The sequence below is a fragment of the Martes martes genome (assembly GCF_963455335.1).
Source record: "Martes martes genome assembly, chromosome: 1".
Classification (NCBI taxonomy): domain Eukaryota; kingdom Metazoa; phylum Chordata; class Mammalia; order Carnivora; family Mustelidae; genus Martes; species Martes martes.
The window spans coordinates 209,708,174-209,727,363 of record NC_137888.1 but is presented as its reverse complement, the minus strand read 5'-3'; the positions used below and the strand labels follow the sequence as shown (position 1 = coordinate 209,727,363).

The window sequence follows — 19,190 nt, the reverse complement described above, 5'->3', positions numbered from 1 at the left end:
GCTGTTCTGGAACTTCATATATATGGCAGTATTTTATGTTTCTTTCTTTCTTTCTTTTTTTTTTTTATTTTTTTTTTTATTTTTTTTTTAATTTTATTTGACAGAGAGAAATCAGAGCTAGGCAGAGAGGCAGACAAAGAGAGGGGGAAGCAGGCTCCTGCCGAGCAGAGAGCCCGATGCGGGGCTTGATCCCAGGACCCTGAGATCACGACCTGAGCTGAAGGCAGAGGCTTAAACCACTGAGCCACCCAGGCGCCCCTCTTTTTTTTTTTTTTAAAGATTTTACTTATTTATTTGACAGAGAGAGACCACAAGTAGGCAGAGAGGCAGGCAGAGAGAGAACGGGATGCAGGCTCCCCGCCGAGCAGAGAGCCGTATGCGGGGCTCGATGCCAGGACCCTGAGATCATGACCCGAGCCAAAGGCAGAGGCTTAACCCACTGAGCCACCCAGGCGCCCCGCATTTTATGTTTCTTTTTTTTTCTTTTGTATTCCATTGCTCCAAATGTAGCTGATGGGAGCATTTACAAGTCAACTCCTTGTCCTTTGGACTTGCGTTAATGTCCAGGCACTTCCTTGCTTTTTTAAAAATGTATTTATTTTTTATTTGACACCGAGAGAGAGGGAACACAAGGAGAAGGAGTGGGAGAGGGAGAAGCAGGTCTCCCGTCGAGCGGGGAGCCTGATGTGGGGCTCGATCCCAGAAGCCCGGGATCATGACCTGGGCTGAAGGCAGGTGCTAAACAACTGAGCCACCCAGGCACCCCGCTTCTTTGCTTTCTGATGGGCAAATGACCAGGCTCCCACAGTTCCGGGGTGAGGTGCTGAATCAGCCATCTCTCTGGGGAGCTCCTTTTAGAAAGTTAGACAATATCAGGTCTGTAAAACCTGGAATGAAAAACTCTTAGCTTTCTGAAGCCTTGGTTTAAGTTCTGTTGTTTTTAAAGTCTCCGCATTTGATGTTCGTGGCAGCGGCGGAGCATAGCACAAAGAGCTGGTAAGTGTGTGGTGAGATGTTGGCTCCTGGCACCTTGTTGGGCTCGGAAAGCTGGAGTTTCTTCTCTACATTGTGCCAGCCAGCCAGGTCTGCGGGGGCAAGGCCCTTGTCTGACGTGTCTGTCACTGTCCCGGAAGCCAACCCCGGGGCCTCGTGTGGAGAAAGTACGTGCTAAATACGTGTTGAGTAAATCAGCATGGTTGGAGCATCAGTCTTCGCTACTCAGAGGGATGTGGTTCCGGCGTCAACGTGGCCAGGAGTGGGGGCCGTCTGGCATGGCCGTGTCTCCAGTGGGCTGTGATTTCTCGGAGTCTGCTTCTCGGTTGAGATTCTGGGTATCTGAGTGTTGGTTGAATTTTTGGATGACCTGCCATGGCTGCGCTTTTCTTAGGAATACGTAAGTCCGTTCTGCAGTTAAAGGGAAAAAAAACCAGAATGGCAGTTTTCAGACATCACAAGTGAATCCCAACATACCCGTCTCCCAGCTTCAGCGGCTGTCAGCACTGCATCGTCCCATTTTTTTTTCAAGATTTTATTTATTTATTTGACACAGAGAGAGAGATCACAAGTAGGCAGAGAGGCAGGCAGAGAGAGGGAGGGAAGCAGGCTCCCCGCTGAGCAGAGAGCCCAATGTGGGGCTCGATCCCAGGATCCTGAGATCATGACCTGAGCTGAAGGCAGAGGCTTAACCCACTGAGCCACCCAGGTGCCCCTGCATCGTCCCATTTTATCTCCGTCCCCATCTCTACCGCCTGCCTCCCTGGGGTGTTTTAAAGCAAATACCAGGAATGTACTTGCAACCGTAATTTATCTTAAATAATGCGTAACAATAAAACATTCTTTTTGAACACAGCCTTGATATCCGTGTTCCTAAGTGAAGGAATGGGAACTTTTTCATACGGGATGCACTTTGTGTGTCACTCACTGCTTAGCCTCCCAGGGCAACCTGGCAAATGAAGATCTCGTTGGTGGAAGAAGTTGGTGCCGTTGTGAAGGGTCCATGGGGTTTGTGCTGCTTGCTTTCTGTAGGTTGACTTGTTTAATTTTCACTCCTCCTGCAAAGGTAGAGGGGCCGTATCTGTGTCACAGGTGTAGAAGGAAGCTGCAAGGAAACTTGAGGGCCACCTGGGCTAGTGGCTGGACAGGCAAGCCTAGGTGTGTGCAGAAGCGGTTCATCAAGGGCGCAGTGAACAGCTGAGACCAGAGCGGAGCCCAGAGATTCACTCCTCTCCCCAGCCCTCCCACAGCATAGCCTTTGACCCCCGCTTGTCTGTAGCCCCCTCTAATTCCACCTTTCAGCTTTATAGTTCTGCTTTGAAAGCTGCAGATTTGCAGTTAGGTTGTGAGGTAGTCCTGAAGCATTGTGGGACATTGTTGTTTTGGCCCATCACGTCCAGGTTTGTCCTTGAAATGTGTGCCTTTCCAAGTGGGGCCTGCTGCCCTGGCTGGTGACTGACCAAGACTGAAGCTGCTGGCTGTTGTGTGGTTGGATGGGATGCGTGCATTCTTCTGTTGTGTATTACTCTGATGGATTTTGTTGTTGTTGTTTACTCATTTGGAAGATTTCAGTGTGGACCAGACTGTTTGCACAGAGTGGGAATTGAGTAGGTTGTAGTCAGCCTGTTATTTAGAGCCCGAGATGGTAATTACAGCTGTGCTTGTCCTGAGGACTTCTGTCGCGCACTTGCGTTCTCTCTGCCTCTCCAAAATGGAACGCACAGGTGTGGCCACGTGGAGCCACGGTCAGGTCCACCTGATGTTGCAGAAGGTTCTTGTCTTTCCAGTGCAGAAACTGGCTTTCTGTGTCCTGCTTTCCTTCGTCTGTTTCATTACCTTCAAAGAGCAGAGCTCCTCCCCTCTCTTTTTCTTCTTCAAGCACCAAGAGTTTGCTGAACATTTATTGGAGGCTCATAGGTTTTTGATTTTTTTGTCTATATTTGTAAAAACTGGCATATTTTACGTTAAAAAAAGATGAAAGGAGATGAAATAGAAATTTACTGGATGTGGGTGGGAAGTCGGGATTTTACGGGATTTTTTTACGGGATTACGGGATTTTATAATTCGTTGTTTGTACCTCAGTTTAGCAGTGACTACTTGGAATAAAAATGTGTCCTCCTGGGTTAACAGGGCCCCTTCCTGTGGCTGCGTCACTGTCCTTCATCCTGTTCAGTGTCTGGCTGCTAAAATTCATCTATCTATGAAATACTTGAAACTAAAAAGATTTTCTGATCTTATAGATAGTTGAAGTATTGATAACACCAAGGAAATCTGTCACAATTTGAAAAGATAAGCAAACATTTGATTTCCAGACACTACAGAAAAAAGAAGTAAAGATGGTAAGTTTTTTTTAATCATACTTCTTTATTCATGATATTCAGAGATGTGGTATTTCCCCAAGGCATTTGATTCTCCTGTTTTTTCATTAGACTATTTGAATTACAAATACTACTACATCATGTCAGAGTTCACACGCATACAGTTACAGACACACATACAAATGTTTTAGATTAGGTTGAGTGTGGCCCCTCTCAGCTGCCTCCGGAATGAACAGCTGTTCCATCTGGTTGTCCTGCTTCTCAGCCTGCTCTGACACAAGTGATAAGGCAGAATTCTGAGTTGGGCAGCCTGAAAGATACCCGGAGGGGGGCTTGGTGTCTGTGCAAGGTTTTAAACTGAGTGTTCACATTTCCAGCGTCCAATGCGAATTTTTGTGAATGACGATCGCCATGTGATGGCAAAGCATTCTTCTGTTTATCCGACCCAAGAGGAGCTGGAGGCGGTCCAGAACATGGTGTCACACACAGAGAGGGCGCTCAAGGCCGTGTCCGACTGGATAGATGAACAGGAGAAAGGCAGCAGTGAGCATGCGGAGTCTGAGAATGTGGACGTGCCCCCGGAGGATGAGGCCAAAGAAGGGGCTGGGTACGTGTGAGGTTTCGGGAGGGTGGGGAGCCTTCCGAGAGAGATTGGCCAGCATCAGAGTGAGCATCTCCTTTTCTAAGAAACTCCAGCCTTTCCAGGGACTCTGGGTTCTGGCTGCGTGGACTCCCTCACTGAGCATGCATTGTGTGTCCCTCAGGGAGCAGAAGACGGAGCACATGACCAGAACCCTGCGCGGCGTGATGCGCGTGGGCCTCGTGGCAAAGGGCCTGCTGCTCAAGGGGGACTTGGATTTAGAGCTGGTGCTGCTCTGTAAGGAGAAGCCCACGACCGCCCTCTTGGACAAGGTGGCTGACAACCTGGCCATCCAGCTCGCTGTGAGTGTGACTGCCTCCCCAGGGTGGGGTCGGGTCATGCTTGTCGAGGACGGCGGGACAGAAGAGAGGCCCACTTGTGCCGTGCATCGGGAGGCGCGCCGCAAAGCCCCCCTCACACGTGCTTGCGCACGCCTGGCCCGGAGGTGACAGCAGGATGCCGCAGGGCTGCTGAGGTTCTGGGACGGCACCTGACCACCATGGGCCCAGACGCTATCAGCCAGGAAAGACTTGGTGCCTACTGTGTGCTGGGCCGTACCGGACTGGAGCCCTAAGTCCATGCTCCATCCAGTGGGGTGGATGGGCGGGTATGCGGAGGGTTGGGTAGAAGGTACAATGATTAACTCTTCCTCCCTGATCCAAAACTGGACACAAGAGGTTTTTAAAAACCAGCTTCTGTGTTTTGTTACCAAAGTGTTGCATAAATAATACCCTCAACATTTCTTGTGCATTTACTATTTACTATACCAGACTCTGGGCCAGGCGTGCTGTTGGTGTTCTTACGTATATGTATTTATTTATATGTGTTTATAAGTTTTCTCCTTGTAATGATCCTTTAAGATGGGATTTTGTTGTCCGAGTATTTCAGGAGATGTCACTGGGGTGCGAGGAGCTGAGTAGTTGATCCCAGGACCCCTGGTTGTGGGTCCGGGGGTTTCAGGACCTCCATGCGTCACCACCGTGTGCTGCCTCTTTGGGACACATTCACCCTCGATTCAGCAACAGGATTAGCAGAAGAATAAGTAACAAAACAAAACCAAGAAGTGGAATTCCTTAGGGAAAGGCACTGTTCATTTTCAAATGTAAACATAGATTTTTTTTTTTTTCCCCATGTGCCTGATAACTTGGGATTTGGGATAGAGGTCGGAATTGAGTGTGGAGCTAATGCAGTACAGTAGGTACTTCTGGAGAGCCAGGTTTTGGGTGAATGAAGCCCTAACTTTTCTGTTTTGGTGGTCATTTTTGTGTTAATTTTAATCCATGTCTATAAATAGTATATTTGTTGATGAAAATTGCATTGTTATAAATGTTTCCGAAGGAAAGACCTCTTTTCTCTTTCGTAAAGTCTTTCAAGAAAGGTGCAAATAGAGTGTATTTTTATTGATTCAGATTAGTGGTTTTTGACTGGGGTGATTTTGGCTCTCACAGAGGATGTTTGGCAAGTTGGAGACAGTTTTGGTTGTCACAGCAGCCGGGGAGTGGGGTGCTGCTGATCTCTGCTGGGTGGGGGCCAGGGGTGGCTGCTCAGTGTCCGCAGGGCAGAGGCTGTCCCCGTCGCCCACGGGCTCCCTGGTGCTGAGGTGGAGAAAAACCCCAGGTTCTTCAGTCTGCGTTTGTCCTCTCCTCAGCGTGCTAGTGCCTTCATATTTCCCCTCACAAAAACCGTAATAGTTTGAATTTTCATGATTAAGGCACATAAGCTGGTATAAAGGAGAAAGCAGAAGCCAGGTGAACATCGTTTTATAGACACACGCATTAGCCGCAAGTACATGTTTTTCTGTGTGTGCGTCCTGTGACACAAATCCCTTACTACACCGTCTCTTTCCACACTGATGGCTGCCCCCGGCCCCCAGTAGTGGGTTCCTCTGTGCTGGGGGTTGTGTTTGCACGCGGTGTCGGTGTGAGCCTGCAGCCTAGTGGTGTCGGTCTTGTCACGAATTCCATTTTACACATTAGAAACCAGTATCTCAATGAGGTGAAGTGACTTGCCCAGAGTTAACACAACTCCCACACAACACAATGAGGATTCACACCCTCGGCTCTGGAGTACCCAGAAAATGGCCAGAGACCTGGTGGGCAGGAGGGAGGTCCCGATCCCCTAGATGAAGGCACCGCCGTCCCGTCTCCACCCAAGAAGCTGCCACATGTGCTGGGGTAACCCGCGAGGCAGAGCTGTCGATGGCCTGCCTTGGGGAGGAAGTGTGTTTGAAAGTTGCGTTTTCTTTCGTAGGCGGTCACAGAAGACAAGTACGAAATACTCCAGTCTGTTGACGATGCTGCAATTGTGATAAAAAACACAAAAGAGCCTCCATTGTCCCTGACCATCCACCTGACATCTCCCGTTGTCAGAGAAGAAATGGAGAAAGTATTAGCCGGAGGTAGGGAGGCTGAAAAAGGCCAGCAGGACTGTGGAAACTTGGTGTGCCCTCACCAGGCAAATGTGCTATTCAGTTTTAGACTGCTTTGCTAAAAGGCTGTCGGTGTAGCTTTGACCACCTGTACTCTGAGACCCCGTCTCCCGTGCAGTTTCAGCACTTGGGAGTTTGACAAAACAGTTGCACTAAAAGTGAGTAGCACTTTTCTTAGAGGATTGCACCGTTTTTTTTTTTATCTGAATCCTTGAGTGTTCTCATCAGTGTTAACTTGGTTTTTCTGTTGAGCGTTCTCTGGCCTTGGAAAAGTGTGTCCCTGGTGATTTTATATGGCTTGTAAATTCTGGAAGACAACCAGATGGTTTCTGCATGAACATCACGTTGGAGTCGTGCAGACAGCTTGTGTTGCAGCAGAACCGAGGGCCGCCTCGCTCGGCCGCCTCCAGGGGCCGCTTCAATCGGCTGCCGGGATTGGAATGCAAAGAGCCGGTACAGAGTTTTGGATAAAGTTGTAAACAGTTGTGTGATTTGCAAAACCGAAAATCTCAGAGGCTCATAACGCTTTCGTAATTCAGAGGCCACCAAGGGCCCCTCCGGTGTCTCTTCTGCGTGCAAACTGTTTTTAATCCGAGCTCTTGCAGTGCAGAGCGGAGGTCGCAGGCCTTATCCAAACCCCTGACACGCGGGGGGCGGCGGTGATGCGCCCCAGTTCTGCTGCAGCAGAGGCTCACACCTTGCGCCCTTGTTGCTCTTCTTTGATTACCTTTGGTTCTCATACCTGATTCCAATTATCGATTTAGGGACGCTGGACCTTTGACCAACAGGACTCTCTCTGTCAAGGGCTGGGGCTAGGGCAGTCCCGCCTGGTGGGCGGAGGTGGTCCCCTTTGCTGCAGATGCCTCAGGGGATGGCCGTTGTGGGAAGCAGAGAGGGAGTTCATTTCCACTCCCCCCACCTATTATGGTGTTTTTGTTTTTGTTTTTGGGGGTTTTTGCTTTGTTTTTATTTTTTGGGGTTTTTTTGTTTTTGGGGTTTTTTTTGTTTTGTTTTTGTTTTGTTTTTTGGGGGGGGATTTTTGCTATTGAAATTTTTAGCATAGCTAATTTATTGGGAGCTCATGGGGAGGAAGCAAGGTAATTGTCTATTAGAAGATAGGATCCACCTATCTGTCCCCTTCCCCTCCATGGGATTATTCCTTTTAGAGTAACTTCCCACTTCTGTTTTTGTTTTTGTTTTTTTTTTGGAGGGGCCTCCGATTTTTACGATCTCCTCAGGGCAGAGTTAAACGCACTCTAGCTTCTCCTTCCCTGGTCTAGGGTGGAGATGACTTGAGATTCTGGGAGCCTCAGCTGCCCTTTAGGAAGCTGCCACATCCCCTTTCCACCTGACAGAAACCCCTTGGTCAAACTGTACCTTGTCTTCTTATTCCATCCATGAATAGAAACGCTATCAGTCAACGATCCCCCGGACGTTCTGGACAGGCAGAAATGCCTTGCTGCCTTGGCGTCCCTCCGACACGCCAAGTGGTTCCAGGTTTGCATTTTGTTCTTCTATTTGTCTTTTGGTAGAGAATTCCTAAGTTTTAACTTGGCTAACTTTCACCATAAAGTTTCGGTAACATTGAAGACCGCTGTGCCGAACTTAGCACCTGCTGGAGTGCAGTTGCTAACGGAGCGCGCTTAGACAAATTTGACGTCCCCAAAGGAGGCTTGTGACTGAGTAGGTGGGCTGCTGCTGCTTTGTGCCAAGAGTAACATTGTTCTTGTCCACACGGTGAAACTGCTGCTGACCACACACTTGATGGTCTTGACCGTTCACCGTTTACCCTTGACAAAGTAGCACCCTGAGACTTGTGTTTTTCATGTTTGCCTTGTATTTAAGGGAGGTTCCTTGGTGTAAAGAGCCTGTGCTTTGTTCTCTAGGCCAGAGCCAACGGGCTGAAGTCATGTGTCATTGTCATCCGGGTTCTGAGGGACCTGTGTACCCGCGTGCCCACCTGGGGTCCCCTCAGAGGATGGGTAAGGCATCTTATAGCTGTGGCCACTTGGGGTTTGTGTGTGTGGAGACTTCTCCCGTATTCCAGGAATATGTTACAGTAACCGGGCCGGAGTGGCCCTCTGGGCTGTGGCCATTGCATCCCTTATTAGCCATTTATTGAGAACTACTTTGTGCCACACCTCGGGTGAGGGATGAGAGCTAGACCAGGATGTCCGTCCCCACCCCCCACTGCCTGCCATGGTGGACACGCGTAGCTCAGCCTAGGAAAGGGCACTAGCCAGGTAGCGCATTTACTGTGAAGAAGCATTTTTATATCTGCTCGTGGACGGGGATATAATGGGGCCCATAGGCCAATTCTGGCCAGCTGCCTATCAACAGCCCATAGTTAAGATTGGTTTTTATATTTTGAAGTGACTGCGTAGTAAATGCATAAGTATCTAGGGAACAGTTTCTGCTTTGCCTCTTGGCTCACACAGTCTGACAGAGTCAGTGTTCATCCTTTTAAGGAAAAGTCACCAAGCCGGGTTCTAGTTGTCCTGACTTTGGTTCATCCTTAGCTTGTGATCTTTGAGGGCGTGACCCCCCCCAACTTGTGAAATTGGAGGGCTTAGACACCCCTTCCCCCCGCAAAAACACATACCCAGTGACAGCTCCTCAGCGTCAGCCAATCACTTCCTGGATAGCAGCGCTAACTGTCCCTCTTGCCTTTCAGCCCCTTGAGCTTCTCTGTGAGAAATCCATCGGCACAGCTAACAGACCAATGGGTGCCGGCGAGGCCCTGCGGAGAGTGCTGGAGTGCCTGGCGTCAGGGATCGTGATGCCAGGTTGGGGCCTTGTGCTTTGCAGGTTGCAGGGAAAGGACAGGGATCGAGGCCCCGAGGCCACTTCCTGGCGGTTCCCCTGACCGGGTTAGGGCAGCAGCAGCCCCATGTCCCCCTAGGGCCGAAGCATGCGACTCCCCTCTTGCGCCATCATATCCAGCCCTGTGCCGGCTCCGCAGCTGAGACTCAGGGCGGATCCGGGGCGGTGGTGACCCACTCCCACGCGAGCTCCTTGCTCTGAGACACGTGAATTATTTCTCTCACGGGCTGGACGCCGAGTGGGTCACCGAGCTCAGCGTGTTTTCCAGAGCTGGGTGTGGATGGGGCGTGGGGGGTAACGCACCTGGTCCCCTCAGCCAGCACAACTCTTCCGAGATGCTAAAAGATAATCCTCTGCATATCTTCCTTGTTTCCTGCCTTCAGATGGTTCTGGCATTTATGACCCTTGTGAAAAAGAAGCCACTGATGCTATTGGGCATCTAGACAGACAGCAACGGGAAGATATCACACAGAGTGCGCAGGTATAGTCATCGCCATTGCCAACGTGAGCCCTTACCCAGTCTGTAATCACTGGCTTCCAGTTCCGTTACTGGGTATTCTCAGGGTAGCCACTGGACTCGTAGGCTCAGGTTGGGGACCGAAGGAGAAGGGATTGTGCCTGATACAGGGCGCCCCAATCTGGGCTGCTTCTTTCCCTTGGCGCCACGCGTGGTTGTCTCCTGTCCCCTCAGCCTGCTCGAGTGCTATTTTTGGACACCGAGTTCAGCGGGGAGATGTATTTGCTGTGTGCCCTGCTCCAGGGTCCTTCCCTTGCAGGCCCACCACGTGGCTCCGTGTGGCAACCAGTCCCCAGGTTGGGGTCTCCTGTATTCCTCTCGAGGGGGGTGGTCACAGGCAGGCTTTCCCCCACAGCAAGGTTGGGCCCTGGCAGTCAGGCCCTCCTCTGGCTGTTGGGGGACCCCTTGCTGTTGTAGGGGAGACCGTTAGCAATCCCCTCAGCTCCCACCCCTTCCAGAAGGCATTAGCGAGCGCACACACCTTGGTGGGGAGCACAGGGCGGCTGAGTCAGGTCCTCTTCCCCTTCTCCAGCATGCTCTGCGACTTGCTGCATTTGGCCAGCTCCATAAAGTTCTGGGTATGGATCCTCTGCCTTCTAAGATGCCCAAGAAACCAAAGAATGAAAACCCAGTGGACTACACAGGTAAGCTCACCACGGGGGCCTGGCCCCAGCCTGCTGGTGTTGGCGTGATCTGCTGGCGGGAGCACAGGAGGGAGTCTCAGCCTTCTCTGTCGTGATCTCTCCCTTCAGTTCAAATCCCCCCCAGCACCACCTATGCCATTACGCCCATGAAACGCCCGATGGAAGAAGATGGGGAGGAGAAGTCTCCTAGCAAAAAGAAGAAGAAGATTCAGAAGAAAGGTATTGGTGTTTGTTTTTAGTCCGTAGCGTGTCTTCAGGCTCAATTAAGAGTCCCAAAGTGGTGAGATGCTTGCTTTTTGCCTTAGTTATGGCAGGATATGGCAGCCGTCTTTGACTGACTATAGTGTGGGTCTGGAACGCAAGTGGGGGTGGACGTGCTGGGAGCAGCGCGGGTGAGGCTGTGGCCAGAGCAGGCTTCCAGGCCGCCGTGCTGTGACACGCCGCGGTAGCGGGTTCGGGGTGATTCCTTCCCCCACCCTGGGGAGCGCCGACTGATGGTCTGGAACCCTGTGTTCTGTCTCTGCAGAGGAGAAGGCAGAGCCTCCCCAAGCTATGAACGCACTCATGAGACTCAACCAGCTGAAGCCGGGATTGCAGTATAAGCTGGTTTCCCAGACCGGTCCGGTCCACGCCCCCATCTTTACCATGTCTGTGGAGGTGGATGGCAACTCATTTGAGGCCTCTGGGCCGTCCAAGAAGACTGCCAAGCTGCACGTGGCTGTTAAGGTAAACATGGGCGGGGTCAAGCACCGTGTGCTTGCTCTCCATGCAGCGAGTGCTTCTGCATCAGGCCTCCTGTCCAGCCATCCTGGGCCATAGAAACTGTCAGCGTGGACAACACCAGGCTTAGGGAGGGCGTGTGAACATGGAGATGAGTAGTTTTTAAATGTCTTCCAAGTCACAAGTGGAAGGATAGCTTCATCATTGTGGTGGACAGCAGAGTCCCTGAATGTAGCTGGGCGTCAAGGATTTGGGGGGTGAGGGGCAGCCTCCGATGGCTGGTTCGGGATCCAGGGGATGGGACGAGGTCTGCGTAGATGACTCTGGTGCTTGAGTCCCCATCCCTAACTGGGGAGTCTCGCGGGTGTCCCTCCGGCAGGTGTTACAGGACATGGGCCTGCCTACCGGCGCAGAAGGCAGAGACTCTAGCAAGGGGGAGGACTCCGCTGAAGAGACGGAAGCAAAGCCGGCCGTGGTGGCCCCTCCGCCTGTGGTGGAAGCTGCTTCGACCCCCAGTACTGCCTTCCCCTCCGATCCCACCGCCGAGGTGAGCACGTGGTGGGGGCCGGCGTGCCCAACGGGATGCCGCGGGCAGCTCTGTGTCCTGTGAGCCAGCGTGGTTGCTGGTTCTCGTTACTTCCCCCAAAACGGTAGCTTCCAGTCCAGGGGCCTGCACAGGGAGCCGAGGGTGAGCCTTTGAGCTGCCACCACGAGGGCCCCTGCCGATGCTGACCTAGCCCCCGGGGCTGCAGTGGGATGGTCCTCAGCCGAAGTCAGGCCATTCCCCAGAGATAGGGTGCCGGGGGAGGTGGTCCCATTGCTGGACACCCTCCGATGACTTCCGGAGGCTGGGAGGCGAGGGAAGGTGGGTTGGAGGGCCTCTGTCGTGTCTGGGGGCAGCTGTCCTCCTCCACATGCCGGAAAGCCCTTAGCTGAGTTTTTTGGTTTTCTTTTCTGTTTTCCCTGAGAACGTAAAACAGCAGGGGCCGATCCTGACCAAGCATGGCAAGAACCCTGTTATGGAACTTAACGAAAAGAGGCGTGGCCTCAAGTACGAGCTCATCTCCGAGACCGGGGGCAGCCACGACAAGCGCTTTGTCATGGAGGTGAGCAGCCAGCTCCCCAGGAGTTAACTCCTGCCCCGGGGGGAGGCGCGGGGCCACCCTGACACGTGCCTGTTCTTCCCAGGTCGAGGTGGATGGACAGAAATTTCAGGGTGCTGGCTCGAACAAAAAGGTGGCAAAAGCATATGCCGCTCTTGCAGCACTAGAAAAGCTGTTCCCTGATGCTCCTCTCGCCCTGGAAGCCAACAAGAAGAAGAGAGCCCCTGTGCCCGTCAGGGGGGGACCGAAATTTGCTGCTAAGGTAAGCGGTCGGCCTCACCGTCTCTGGCTTTAGCCCGAGTTCTCCTGTAGTCGGAGTGCGAGGTGAACGCCGCTCGTCTCTGTTCTCTCCCCCGCAGCCACATAACCCTGGGTTCGGCATGGGAGGCCCCATGCACAATGAAGTGCCCCCGCCCCCGAACCTTCGAGGGCGGGGAAGAGGAGGGAACATCCGAGGTCGAGGTCGAGGGAGAGGATTTGGTGGCGCCAATCATGGAGGCTACATGAACGCTGGTGAGGACCCTGGCCTTGTGTTGTCCCCGCGGACCCCACTGGCTCCCTGGAACACGTGGGGCCCCGGGGGTCGGGCCGAGACGGTGGGAGAGGCAGGGGCAGGGCAGACTCACCTGCCACCCCCATGACCCTGTGTGTTCCTTTCCAGGCGCTGGGTATGGCAGCTATGGGTATGGAGGCAACTCGGCGACAGCAGGCTACAGTAAGTGTGTGTTTCTCTTTGTCTGAGGTTGGGGAGAAGCTACAGCTCAGCTCCCACGCCTGAGTTAGGAGAGGGCGGCCCACCCGCAGCAGCCTCCCCGAGGTTGAGGAGTGGCCCACAGCTTTTCTCAGTAATTAGAGCAGACGGTCCTCCAGCCCCGTGCTGCAGAAGTGTAATTTGTGCTTTAAATGTTGACACACGTATTTGTGTGCTTTGAAATTTTCTTAAGAGTCAGAATTTTAAATTTCTCTGCTTTAAGCCATGTGAAGCACCAGTCCTGTGATGATGCTTTTCCTGACAGTGCACAGCTCTTGTCTTGAGAAGGAGCCTTCATTGGGGGGTTACAGGAGCAGAGAAATCTAAAACATGAATTTCAAATGTGGCGCTCTGTGCCATTTTTCAAAAGAATTCTAATTTTTTTTCTCTGCTCTGTCTCCCCCTTTTGTAGGTGACTTTTTCACAGACTGCTACGGCTATCATGATTTTGGGTCTTCCTAGAGCATCTAAAAGTATTGCACACAAAATCAACTTTTTACTCCAATTTTCTCGAACTCCAAAACCCAAAGTGTCCGTGCTGTGCCCCTGTGCTTCACTGGGTTTCTCAACCGTGGCTTGTCACCGCAGCTTGTCTGAAACTCTTAGCCTGCAGAATTTAAGACAATGGCAGTTTTTATCGTGATTTGCCTTTGAACTTGGTCATATTGAAGTTCACAATAAGTGGAAAGCAATTTTCAGAGAACGCATTTTTGTGCAGAATTGCACAGAATTCTAGAGTCAGCGTTGGTCAGCATCAAGGCAAAAGCCCACCTTTGCTTTTTATGGAAAGCATTACTTTATTTAAGAGACAGATAATGATGCATTTTAATCTACCTTTGTCTTAATTTACAGCAGGTTTTGTATGAATTTTTAACCTTTTAACAAATTCCCACATCTGGTTGATGCCTTTGACAGTAATGAAAACGATTTTATCACATCTGAATCCAGAGCAACTGGTTTTTTTTTTTTTCTTCCTTTTTTTAAATAAGCTTGTAAAACGTTGGGAACATTGGGAATTGTACATTGTGCTAAGTTAACCTCTCCCGCCTTTTGTAAATGCTCTGGTGGGTTCTTGTTTGGGGGTGCGGTATTTTGTGGCTGGTTTAGTTAGAGGTGAACTCTCAAAGGTATCAAAACTGTGCTTCCATTATTAGTGCAGGAAACAGACAGGCTTTAAGGGAGAGAGAACGTGGAATTTTGCAAGTCCTAATCACAGCTGCAAGTGCATGGGATTCTAGAGTTTATTTGTTGTAATGGGGCTTTAAAATAATTAAGCAGGAAGACTTAATACGTAGCCCAATTCTCCAGTGAGGAGCCAGCCTCACAGGGTCCATGCTGCTGGGTGTGCAGCTATGATAGATTCCAGGAGGCCTGGAATCTTCTGCCCTCTCACCTTAGGGTGCAGCCTGGGGTTTCTAACTTTTCCCAGTGGCAGGCCCTTCTGGAAAGAGCGCGGTTGGGCTCTGGTCAGCAGCAGTCCTGTGCAGCAAAGCCTGTCTTTGCGTTGACTTGCAAGATTTTGCGTTTCTTCAGGCAAAAAATGGTCAAAACGGTTACTATATAATTTGTTCCCAGAGGTTTGAAACATTCAGTGAAACTTTTTAAAACTTTGCATGATGTATTTTTTTTTTTTAGAAAGTTATTGTTTGAGAATAATGTCTTTTTATACCAGGAAATAGTTATCCTGAAATGACGTTGAAAACTTCTCCTTCCCTTTATTTTTTTTTAATCAATACATGTTAAAGTAACAAGTCCTCAGTACTTGGCGTCTTCATTCATTCCTGTGCTTGAGGAGGGGCGCTGAGGTGCTCAGTTCAGGCCGTGGGGCGGCTGAGGTGGCGGGGTTCTGAGAGGGGGTCTGAGGCGGACCTCCTGTCCTCCAGCCCCCTTGCCAGGCCTTCGCATGTGTGCGCTCTTGCATTGTGGACTGTGTCTCTCTCCTTGGTGTTTTGGCGTTGTGATGGGGGCGGGTGGAGGGGTGGAGGAGGCCGCCTGAAGAGAATAAACTGATGTCACAGATCAGTTTTATCCAAATTACTGTTCCAGCAACCCAAGACCTGGCAGTGTGGGGTGCACATCTCCCGCAGGTGGGAGGCAATCAATGACTCCCAAATTCACGCTACCCAAAAGGCGGGGGGAACCCTTGGTACTAAACATGGGAAGGAAGGACAGGCTGTGTGGGAGGGTCCCCTCCCCCTCCCGCCCACCCTGGGCACAGCAGGTAGCTCTGGGCTGTCTGTAGACAAGAGGCGGCACCAACCAGCAAAGGTGTGCCCACAGGCCCCCCTACCTGCTCCAGGAGCCAGGAGCCCCACTGCTCGCGTGTGAGCGCTGGGGATTGCTCTGCTGGGCTTGAGAGCCCTCACGTGGCCCGGCCTCCCCTTCCTCCCACCTCTGCTTAGCTGACCCATCCCCCATCGGCCCACCTGAGTGTCTGGTGGGGGCAGGGTGAGGACATACCTGTTCTCGTGGGATGGGATCGACACGTAGGGCCAGAGGGAGGGTCTTGCTGTGACATTCTCAGTTTCAGGGTCTGAGAATGTGGCGGCCTCCCTGCACGCTTGTCAATTCACGCTCGGTCCGCCTGCCCCTGGCAGCTGTGCTGGGAACAGAGGGGCCCTCTGGGGGGGCCTTCTGCGGCTGTAGCTGGAGGCCTGGCTTGGATGTTCAGACCCCAGCTTCTTAGCCAGCCTCCTTTCCCGCCATGAGAATCTCTCCTTAAGTCCTATGTTTGTGCAGGTCACACCAGGGAGATACCCCAGGTCACTTGACCGACTCTCCGTTTACTCCTCCAAGAGCCATGTCAGACCAGCTGTTCATCCAGGAATGACACCAGTTTCTGGGGCCTTGTCAGAGAGCATCTCTCGGGGTTCCCGCGGGCCTGTGACTGCAGACCTTTTCCCAGCACAGCAGGGGGGATGGTGGGGGTGGCCAGCTGCTTCTCTGGGGCTTTGCTTTCCCTGTCACCGTTGGGGACATTTGGGTAACAGTCGGCTAGTCTTGAATGTCATCTCGCGCTCAGAGCTCATCTCATTGTAATGTTGACATCCGCTGCGAAAGCTGCTGTGGGCGCGCTGTCCTGCCGCTGCTTGGCAAGGATCCATTGTTGTCATCAGCTGCTGGGGGAGTGGCGCTGAAGGCTGGACCCATCCAGACCAGGCTGCTTGAAGGACTGGAGCCGCAGCTCCTCACTCTCCTGCCTCTGTCCCTCCGCCCCGGCCCGGGCCGCGGGCTTGTGGGTCAGCCTTCAGGACCCACAGCTGCCACCCTCCCTGTCTCCCCCCCCAACCTGTGTCCCCCACCCTCCGCCTGACCCGCTGCCTTCCTGTTTAGGTCAGTTCTACAGCAACGGAGGGCATTCGGGGAATGCCGGTGGTGGCGGCGGCGGGGGCGGTGGTGGCTCCTCTGGCTACGGCTCCTACTACCAAGGCGACAACTACAACTCACCAGTGCCCCCGAAACACGCTGGGAAGAAGCAGCCCCATGGGGGCCAGCAGAAGCCCTCCTACGGCTCGGGCTACCAGTCCCACCAAGGCCAGCAGCAGTCCTACAGCCAGGGCCAGTACGGCAACTATGGCCCCCCACAGGGCAAGCAGAAGGGCTATAACCATGGACAAGGCAACTACTCCTCCTACTCGAACTCCTACAGCTCCCCCGGGGGCGGGGGCGGATCAGACTACAGCTACGAGAGCAAATTCAGTGAGTTGGCTTCCAGGGCCCCGAGGCCTGGCCGCAGTCCAGGCCAGCGGCGCATCCCGTGGAGTGGCGGAAGCCCAGCCGTTGCCCTGACCTCTTGCTGAGGGACTGGAAGGAAGCCGGGCGGGCTTTAGGAAAATCCTGGAGGCAGAGTTCCCCTGGCCCAGATCCTTGCCGTTCCCTTCCTGTCGCTTTCTCTGAAGGCGGGACTAGCAGAGACTCCTCTGCCAAGGAAGCCTGTGGGTTGAGGCTGGGGCACGAGGGTGGAGTTCGTGAGTCTGGGCCAGCTGCTGTGAGGGGACCTCTAGGAATGGGCTCTGGTGACAGCGTTGTCTCCAGCCCCCAAGGTGCCCAAGTCACTTTTCCACTCTGCCTGGGCCTCTGCCTCCTCCACGCCCCCGGCAGTTCGCAGCTGAGCTGGTGGCCGAGCTAGGAAGGCGTAGGTGTGCGCTTGTCTTCTGTGATGGGACACTGGTCTGCAGGCGGGCCAGGGACTTTAAAGAAGCCGTGCTCTCTTTGTGGGGGCCAGGGGACACTGAGTGCCTGGTGACAGCTGGGTGGGAGGAAAGGGAGCTGTTGTGTGGTTCCTGACTTGCTGGGAAGCTTGGGTTGGAGGAGAAAGTGGGAAGGCGGGATGCATCTGGGCCTCCAGGCTTGGTGAGCGGGTTGACCCAGGGCACGATGGCCTTGCAGGGCTACAGCCGGCCGTTGGCAGTTCTCGGTCCAACTGGTGTGTGCCAGACGAAGCAGACAGGACAGGGAGATTTGTAAAGGCCTGTGGTCTTAATCTAGGGCCTGCCACTTCCTGGGCCATAGTACGAGAATCCTGGACCACCCCCCAGCTGTGCCTTTGCCAAGGCTCCTTAACCACACTATCTTCTCTCCCCCAGACTACAGTGGTAGTGGAGGCCGGAGCGGCGGGAACAGCTACGGCTCAGGCGGGTCGTCCTACAACCCAGGGTCACACGGGGGCTACGGCGGCGGTTCTGGGGGCGGCTCCTCATACCAAGGCAAACAAGGTGGGCCTGGATCAGCAGGTGGTGCAGTGCGGGGGGTGGAGGGAGGAGGTCTGGTGATGAGGGGCACTGCCTGGCGTGGGCAGGTGGGTAGCGTAGGTGGGGCTGTGGTGGCACCTGCCATCTGGCTTCTGTGTGGGGGAACAGGAAGGGAGACGCGGGCACACAGGCTTAGGCATACCTCCCCCTTCTTGGCTTTTTAGAAGCCAGATGTCCAGATGCTGCCCTGGTCTTATGGAAAATGCCCTGTATGGAAAAATGCTGGCAACATTGAGGCCCAGACAGTCTGCTGTGTGGTCTCTGGTTTGGGGGCCTCAGGCACAGCGTTGGACTTGGGCGGCCCCCAAAGACTACTCCCACTGCCGCGGTCTATACAGGACAGATCCCCGCTGCTTACGAACCAGGTCCGGTGGCTGCCTCACAGGGTGTTGGTGACTGCCAGCCCCGATGACTCAGGAAAGGCACTGAGCGAGAGAGGCCGTGCCCGTATTGCTTCCTGCTGTGGTCTCACCCATGGACACGATGTGGACACAACACAGTTCGGGTGCTGGCCGTGGTCCTGAGCTCTGCTCGCAGGGCGGGCCCCGTGCCCCTCACCTCTAACCCACCCCTCTCTTCCCCAGGAGGCTACTCGTCACAATCAAACTACAACTCCCCGGGGTCCGGCCAGAATTACAGCGGCCCTCCCAGCTCCTACCAGTCCTCACAGGGCGGCTACGGCAGAAACGCAGACCACAGCATGAACTACCAGTATAGATAAAGCCCCCCGAGGGGTGAAGATTTGTACCTTCTGCACTTACCCCTCGTTGTAAGATTCAGTTTTATGCATCACAGTTAACATGTCAGCTGGCCCCTCCAGGCCCCCTCCGCCCCAACCTGTCCACGTTGCCGTGTCGTGAGGTGCAGCTGGTCACCCCCGTGGCCCGTCCTGTGACCCATATTTAGCCGTGTTTGGGACTTCTGTGTCTTCAATGGTTTGTTAGTTGCCATCACAACTTTGTCCGAGTAGAGTTTTTTGAGTTCTTGCAGTTCCGTATCCCTCTGTCTATTTACGATTGGTGTTCGTGTTAACTCAGTTTGTCTTTAAATAGCTACGGAAGGGATACATCATCTGTTAATGCTTTTGTGAAGTGAGTTAAACGAGCTTTCTGTATTTTAATGCTTTAGTGTTTCAGTTTTATAAGTGAAGATTTTATTTTAAAAACCAGTGGGAAAGAGTGGGGTTTTTTTTGTATGTCTGGATCATTCAGGCAGTACATCTGAATTAAGCTGAATGTAGACAAATAAAGAAAAAGAAACTCTGTGCCTGTCGTAGGCCTGGGTGTCTGACCCACCAGCAGTGTGAAGGGCAGGTTCCTCCACTGTTCCCAGCACGGGAAGGCAGGGCAGGGGTGGCAGGGGAGTCCCCTGTCACCAAAAGGTCCAGCTCCAGGCCTCTAGATGCCTGTAGTCCAAGGTTGACTGGGGCCAGCGAGCCGGTTACGTGGGACTTCGTATTCCTGGTGTCCCAGGGGGCTCCTGGTGGTGTGCAGAGTGGCTTA

At 52.9% G+C, this 19,190-nt stretch overlaps 1 protein-coding gene across 6 annotated transcripts in view; it reads left to right on the top strand.

Annotated features, from left to right (window-relative positions):
* ILF3 (interleukin enhancer binding factor 3) overlaps positions 1-18,952 on the top strand; it is a 28,247-nt gene extending 9,295 nt beyond the window's left edge. Inside the window, exons 2-20 of one of the 6 annotated variants that reach the window (XM_080823426.1) lie at positions 3,234-3,332; positions 3,689-3,918; positions 4,076-4,253; positions 6,202-6,349; positions 7,785-7,876; positions 8,266-8,361; positions 9,054-9,165; positions 9,586-9,683; positions 10,252-10,363; positions 10,472-10,582; positions 10,890-11,089; positions 11,463-11,630; positions 12,067-12,189; positions 12,272-12,448; positions 12,546-12,699; positions 12,848-12,901; positions 16,271-16,636; positions 17,524-17,652; positions 18,273-18,952. In XM_080823426.1, coding sequence (XP_080679552.1) covers positions 3,330-3,332; positions 3,689-3,918; positions 4,076-4,253; positions 6,202-6,349; positions 7,785-7,876; positions 8,266-8,361; positions 9,054-9,165; positions 9,586-9,683; positions 10,252-10,363; positions 10,472-10,582; positions 10,890-11,089; positions 11,463-11,630; positions 12,067-12,189; positions 12,272-12,448; positions 12,546-12,699; positions 12,848-12,901; positions 16,271-16,636; positions 17,524-17,652; positions 18,273-18,409 — 2,688 coding nt within the window. In that variant the 5' untranslated portion in view covers positions 3,234-3,329 and the 3' untranslated portion in view covers positions 18,410-18,952. Of the gene's footprint in view, positions 1-3,233; positions 3,333-3,688; positions 3,919-4,075; positions 4,254-6,201; positions 6,833-7,784; positions 7,877-8,265; positions 8,362-9,053; positions 9,166-9,585; positions 9,684-10,251; positions 10,364-10,471; positions 10,583-10,889; positions 11,090-11,462; positions 11,631-12,051; positions 12,190-12,271; positions 12,449-12,545; positions 12,700-12,847; positions 12,902-13,349; positions 14,698-16,270; positions 16,637-17,523; positions 17,653-18,272 lie in introns of those variants that run through there. The other 5 variants (XM_080823425.1, XM_080823424.1, XM_080823427.1 and 2 more) reach the window with 5 other exon arrangements.
* Positions 18,953-19,190: the final 238 nt, after the last annotated feature.